The sequence below is a fragment of the Pezoporus occidentalis genome, unplaced genomic scaffold, assembly GCF_034315485.1.
Source record: "Pezoporus occidentalis ecotype Australia unplaced genomic scaffold, CSIRO_AGI_Poc_V1 ctg3636, whole genome shotgun sequence".
In the NCBI taxonomy this organism is placed as follows: Eukaryota; Metazoa; Chordata; class Aves; order Psittaciformes; family Psittacidae; genus Pezoporus; species Pezoporus occidentalis.
The window spans coordinates 1-6,872 of NW_026915632.1; the positions used below are offsets into that span (position 1 = coordinate 1).

A 6,872-nucleotide genomic window follows, 5' to 3' on the forward strand; every position below is an offset into this window, starting at 1 on the left:
AGCACAATCTCTGTCAAGGAGAAGCCACACATCTCAGTCCTGCCTCTTCCCCACGCTGAGGCTGGAGGCACTGCAAAGATTCGACACATGAACAGGATAGGCTTTGGCCCTACACTGGCCACTTCTGGGCAACTGCAGCCCAGGACAGGTGTCTGCACAATGGCTCCGCTCCTACTGGATTTGCAGTTCACAGGGCCTGGGAAAAAGTGAGACACTCAACAGACACACTCCCCCACTGGGATAGGGCAGGATCCAGCAGGTACGTGCGTCCCACAATGTGCCCTACCAAACCTGGACTAGGTTTTTGCCAGCACTGCAAGCAGGGAACAGACAACTTTCACCACCTCAGAGGTGAACTCAGAGCTCCCGAGAAAGGTTGTCTCAACTCAGCCAGACCTTACTCTTCTTTTCTTTGACTTTTCTTCTTGGGTTGCTTTGGGCAAAACAACTTAAGAGCAGGAATGTTTCTTCAAGGTTCATACAAATGGCTACTGACAGACAGGAGGGACATTCAACAGTCATTGACAGTTCCCCTGGCTACAGGGGAACTTCCATGAAAATCCGCAGGAAAGTGGTTTATTTTTTTTAATTACGTGTGTCTTGGGTTCAGCAGGAGCAGTCATTTTTCTCCTTCTTAGTAGCTGGTGCACTGCTGTGTTTTTGACTTTAGCCTCGGAACAACGCTGGTAACACCGATGTTTTTAGTTGTTGCTAAGTAATGTTTAGTCTGACCAAGGATCTTCTGAGTCTCATGCTCTGCCAGGGAGGAGGGGAAGCCAGGAGGAAGCAGAGACAGGACAGCTGACCCAGACTAGCCAAAGAGGTATTCCATACCACAGCACATCATGCCCAGGATGTAAACTGGGGGCAGTTACCAGGAAGGGTCAGATCCCTGCTTGGTCGGACTGGGTATCGGTTGGCAGGTGGTGAGCGGTTGTATTCTCTTCCCTTGTTATTTCCCTTATCATTATTATTATTGGTGGTAGCAGTAGTGGTTTGTGTTATACCTTAGTTACTCAACTGTTCTTATCTCAACCCATTGGAGTTACATTCTTTCCATTCTCCTCCCCCTCCCACCGGGAGGGGGGTGGGGGGGAGTGACAGTGTGAGATGCGTGGCTGGGCTTAAACCACCACAACATGCCATGAAACCATTGTTAGCTGGGGAACTCAAAAAGAAAGTAGCAAGATAGAAGCTGTGTTCAAAGGTGAGTCAGAGGCAAGTCAAATTTTTGTCCCAGTAGAGACAAAGTAGCTTCTGTGAGAAAAGGGAGTCATTTTAGTGTTGCACCAACAACTTTTCCTCTTCTACCTGCTGCTGGAAAGCAACCAGCAGGCTCAAGCTGCTCCACACACAGGAAGGGAAAATGGTTGCCCACAGTGCCAGGACTGTTGCTGGTTGGAGCAGAGCCACCTTTTCCAAGGACAGCCCCAAAGCTGAGAGGGTGACTCTGCAGCACAGTGATGCCCAGCCTCCCTCCAGCCCCTGCGGCACAGCCAAGGGCCAGCAGAGTGGCTCTCTGCCCCTCACCTTTCAAGTTACTGGGCAGCATGGTGCTGTCCAGGTTCACGCCTGGCCTTACAATGCAGATCATGGCCGCAGCCCCTGCTCTGGACCTTGAGCTTGCTGTGAGGGATGACTCCAAGACTGCAAAAGCTAGGTGGAGGAAGAGAGAAGGAATGAGGCAATTTGCAAAGTGACCTGCAGCCTGAAAATGTTTCCAAGTTCACCTGAAATAGTCCAAGGCCCCCTCACACCACACAGTACACGTGCACTGACCTGCGGGTGCTGAACATGCTCTCTAAGCAGAGCAAAATAGTTTTCACTGGAAGTTTCCCGCGCCTGGCCCTCACCTCAAGCTGGAGTTTGTTCTCAGTTAAGCTAGCATTTGGCCAACGTAAGTTCTGTGCTCATGAGAACGTCTCAGGACCACAACACACGTGGTCCAGAACCATTTCCCCTGAGGTTTAGCCCCAAGAACTGAGGCCCCTCCAAGCCACAACTTGTGAGCCACTGCTTTGGCTGTCCTGACAACAAGGCACACAGAAGCCCGTGCCTCTGCCAGGCCAAGTTCTGCATGATCTGCTGCAAGATCTTACTCTGCCCCTAATCCATGGGGCAATGAAGGGGCAAGTTTGTGCTGTAGGGAATGCAACACAGCAACTCATTAGTCAGTGGCAAAGGTTCTTACTGTTCAGGTTCTCCCAGCTGTCCTCTGCTTTTTCACCCCACTTCTTGGTGCGGAACAAGAGCATGTCGTTGCAACGAAGGAAGTGCACCAGCTCCTCCAAGTAATACGGGATCCCCAAGCTTCTTTGGACCAGGAACCTGGGCAGGAACAGATCCAGCAGTGATCAGCACAAGAAAAGTAGAATCATAGAAAAGGACCTTAGGATCATCTAGTTCCAACCCCCTGCCATGGGCAAGGACACCTCACACTAGACCATGTCGCCCAAGGCTCTGTCCAACCCGACCTTGAACACTCCCAGGGGTGGAGCATTCACCACATCTTTGGACAACATGTTCCAGTGACTCGCCACCCTAAAAGGAAAAACAGTTGAGGTGGGTAGCAAGCCACTCAGGCATAGCTGGGGAGCCAGCATCTTTGTCACAGCTACACCTCACTTCTGAAAGGGAGGTCCTCCTGCTGGCATGTGGTTTTTGGCCCCCCTGAACCTCCAGCCTTTGCTGAAGTCCCTGGGGAAAGACTTGCAGACAGTGCCCAAAGCACAGAGCAGCAAGCCCTGCCTTTCCTCTCCTCAGGAGCTTAGGTGCTCGCTGGCAGCAGGGCAGACTTCTGCCCCAGGGAATCTGCCACACAGCCTGGCCACTTAGACCAAGCCCTTTTCACACCCCAGATATGCTTGGCCTTGGGGGTCTTCCTCCCTTCCTCCTTGTGAAACAGCAAAGGGTTGGCAGCTCCTATGCTTCGTGTCCAGGGAGCTCCCCTGCTCCAACTTACCTCACTAAAGCCCTAGGGATGCTGACCACTCCAAGGTCGTGGCAGAGCTTCTGCGCCACAGCTGAAGGTTTCAGCTTCTCTAGTTGAAAGCAGATGATTTTATGGGACATCAGGTTGTTTGCTGTGGCTTTGTGAAAGCTCTCGGTTCTTGCAAAGCCGGGACATAAGCTCATGACCATGAAGACAGAGATGTTCCAGAGCAGAGGTGCCATGATACTCCAGGAGGCGGGGTCAATGAAATGGGCATTGTCGATGACAAATATGGCATTTCTGTCAATGGTCTGGAAAAAAAAGGGTTGTTCTGAGGGGAATCCAGTGGATTCTCAAGTGTCTTACGGGGAAGGAGATTTTGCCTCTGTCTCTTGAGAGGATGCTCTCAAGTCTCACCCCAACCAACTCCGTGCTTGGAAGCTTCCCAATGCCTAATTTCTTTGAGATTTTCAGGTCATGCTTAACATCACCTGCCCTGCAGAAGGAGGGAGCTTGGGCAAGGGAACGCAGAATTCTCTCTCCTCCAGGGAACGCTTTAAGGGAGGAAAGTTACTAGTATGCTTGTCGGGCTATGGAGAGAACATGGGGGGTTTCTCAGGCCCTAGAGGGCAAGGACCAGGTCCTCCCACCCACTCACACTGCTGTGGCGCAGAGCCCAGAGCCAGCAGGGTTGTTTTCCTCCTCTGACCCAGAAGGAGAAAAGGAGAAATGCTCACCTTCTCTAGCACTTTTGCCCAGGTTGAATGCAATTCCTCTTTCCTTTGCATTTCATGCATTTGGCGAACCTTGTCTGAAATGGGAAACTAGACAGAAAAGCAAAGTCAGGGAGAAACATGTCTCCAGGGCTCGCTACACCTACCCACCAAGCAAGATGGCAGAGCAAACCCTCCCTGCTCTGCCTCAGCACCTTCCCTTGCAAGAGGCCACAGTGGGACTTCAACTAGAGCCTAAAGCAGAGGTCAGGCAGAGCTGCATCTTGGGGGTTGAAGAGCCAGGTTCTCTGACTCTTGGGCTGGCTGGAGCAGACCACTCACACAGCAATGTTTTCCAGCATAGGAGACCCATATTCCAGTGCTGTCCAGAATGCCTCACTTGTGGCACCAGGCACTGGGAGAAAGCGCGGGACATTAAGTCTCACATACAGGCAGCCCCCGGGGCCAGGAATGGGAAACATGTGCTGTGACCCCCTGCAATCCCTCCCCCTGAGCTAAGGCACTCCAGCAGCCTTAGAAGACTGCTGAAGAACCAGAAGGGCTCAGGAGAAAGCCTTCTCTAGAGAATCGCTCTCACCTTGACAAGGAAGATTTGTCAAGGTTCTCTGGTCAGAGAGTGTTTTCCTAGCACGTGCTCCTTGCTATCTGCACGATTCACAGGCTATAGTATGCATCAGAATGTGCATGGCACACTCGCTTTCCACTCTCCTTGACCTCTAGGGGCAGGACCCCTTACAAATACCCTGCCTGCAAAAGCATGGCTAGAGGAGAGAAAGAGCTGGTTCACCTCCTTCTGCAGGGTCATTGATTTTGTTCTGCCTTACAGTTAGAGAGCTAGGGTTAGACCCCTTCTGGTCTCTGCAACGGAACCTTGTGGACTTGAGAATCCATATAAGAACAGAGGCCTTATTCTGCCTCTCAGCCACAGAAAGGCTTTGCTTTGATCACTTGGTTAGTTTCAAGCAGGGCCTCTGAGACATTTCCCCTGTATATATATATACATATAGTATTACACCCTGGGCTTTTTACTTCTACAGAAATGCCATATTTGTCATCGACAATGCCCATTTCATTGACCCCGCCTCCTGGAGTATCATGGCACCTCTATGTCCCGGCTTTGCAAGAACCGAGAGCTTTCACAAAGCCACAGCAAACAACCTGATGTCCCATAAAATCATCTGCTTTCAACTAGAGAAGCTGAAACCTTCAGCTGTGGCGCAGAAGCTCTGCCACGACCTTGGAGTGGTCAGCATCCCTAGGGCTTTAGTGAGGTAAGTTGGAGCAGGGGAGCTCCCTGGACACGAAGCATAGGAGCTGCCAACCCTTTGCTGTTTCACAAGGAGGAAGGGAGGAAGACCCCCAAGGCCAAGCATATCTGGGGTGTGAAAAGGGCTTGGTCTAAGTGGCCAGGCTGTGTGGCAGATTCCCTGGGGCAGAAGTCTGCCCTGCTGCCAGCGAGCACCTAAGCTCCTGAGGAGAGGAAAGGCAGGGCTTGCTGCTCTGTGCTTTGGGCACTGTCTGCAAGTCTTTCCCCAGGGACTTCAGCAAAGGCTGGAGGTTCAGGGGGGCCAAAAACCACATGCCAGCAGGAGGACCTCCCTTTCAGAAGTGAGGTGTAGCTGTGACAAAGATGCTGGCTCCCCAGCTATGCCTGAGTGGCTTGCTACCCACCTCAACTGTTTTTCCTTTTAGGGTGGCGAGTCACTGGAACATGTTGTCCAAAGATGTGGTGAATGCTCCACCCCTGGGAGTGTTCAAGGTCGGGTTGGACAGAGCCTTGGGCGACATGGTCTAGTGTGAGGTGTCCTTGCCCATGGCAGGGGGTTGGAACTAGATGATCCTAAGGTCCTTTTCTATGATTCTACTTTTCTTGTGCTGATCACTGCTGGATCTGTTCCTGCCCAGGTTCCTGGTCCAAAGAAGCTTGGGGATCCCGTATTACTTGGAGGAGCTGGTGCACTTCCTTCGTTGCAACGACATGCTCTTGTTCCGCACCAAGAAGTGGGGTGAAAAAGCAGAGGACAGCTGGGAGAACCTGAACAGTAAGAACCTTTGCCACTGACTAATGAGTTGCTGTGTTGCATTCCCTACAGCACAAACTTGCCCCTTCATTGCCCCATGGATTAGGGGCAGAGTAAGATCTTGCAGCAGATCATGCAGAACTTGGCCTGGCAGAGGCACGGGCTTCTGTGTGCCTTGTTGTCAGGACAGCCAAAGCAGTGGCTCACAAGTTGTGGCTTGGAGGGGCCTCAGTTCTTGGGGCTAAACCTCAGGGGAAATGGTTCTGGACCACGTGTGTTGTGGTCCTGAGACGTTCTCATGAGCACAGAACTTACGTTGGCCAAATGCTAGCTTAACTGAGAACAAACTCCAGCTTGAGGTGAGGGCCAGGCGCGGGAAACTTCCAGTGAAAACTATTTTGCTCTGCTTAGAGAGCATGTTCAGCACCCGCAGGTCAGTGCACGTGTACTGTGTGGTGTGAGGGGGCCTTGGACTATTTCAGGTGAACTTGGAAACATTTTCAGGCTGCAGGTCACTTTGCAAATTGCCTCATTCCTTCTCTCTTCCTCCACCTAGCTTTTGCAGTCTTGGAGTCATCCCTCACAGCAAGCTCAAGGTCCAGAGCAGGGGCTGCGGCCATGATCTGCATTGTAAGGCCAGGCGTGAACCTGGACAGCACCATGCTGCCCAGTAACTTGAAAGGTGAGGGGCAGAGAGCCACTCTGCTGGCCCTTGGCTGTGCCGCAGGGGCTGGAGGGAGGCTGGGCATCACTGTGCTGCAGAGTCACCCTCTCAGCTTTGGGGCTGTCCTTGGAAAAGGTGGCTCTGCTCCAACCAGCAACAGTCCTGGCACTGTGGGCAACCATTTTCCCTTCCTGTGTGTGGAGCAGCTTGAGCCTGCTGGTTGCTTTCCAGCAGCAGGTAGAAGAGGAAAAGTTGTTGGTGCAACACTAAAATGACTCCCTTTTCTCACAGAAGCTACTTTGTCTCTACTGGGACAAAAATTTGACTTGCCTCTGACTCACCTTTGAACACAGCTTCTATCTTGCTACTTTCTTTTTGAGTTCCCCAGCTAACAATGGTTTCATGGCATGTTGTGGTGGTTTAAGCCCAGCCACGCATCTCACACTGTCACTCCCCCCCACCCCCCCTCCCGGTGGGAGGGGGAGGAGAATGGAAAGAATGTAACTCCAATGGGTTGAGAT

The 6,872-nt window shown here is 52.0% G+C and overlaps 2 protein-coding genes across 2 annotated transcripts; one reads left to right on the forward strand and one right to left on the reverse strand.

The window, feature by feature from the left end:
• Positions 1 to 113: 113 nt before the first annotated feature.
• On the reverse strand, positions 114 to 3,844 carry LOC134169997 (adenylate cyclase type 10-like; the record flags this gene model as incomplete). Its single annotated transcript, XM_062631019.1, has 5 exons — positions 3,670 to 3,844; positions 2,963 to 3,243; positions 2,192 to 2,328; positions 1,531 to 1,656; positions 114 to 196 (listed from the first exon to the last, which is right to left on the reverse strand). Coding segments are annotated over exons 1-5 (687 nt in total), but the record flags the coding sequence as incomplete, so codon positions are not given.
• Positions 3,845 to 4,761: 917 nt separating this feature from the next.
• On the forward strand, positions 4,762 to 6,369 carry LOC134169998 (adenylate cyclase type 10-like; the record flags this gene model as incomplete). Its single annotated transcript, XM_062631020.1, has 3 exons — positions 4,762 to 4,937; positions 5,572 to 5,708; positions 6,244 to 6,369. Coding segments are annotated over exons 1-3 (439 nt in total), but the record flags the coding sequence as incomplete, so codon positions are not given.
• Positions 6,370 to 6,872: the final 503 nt, after the last annotated feature.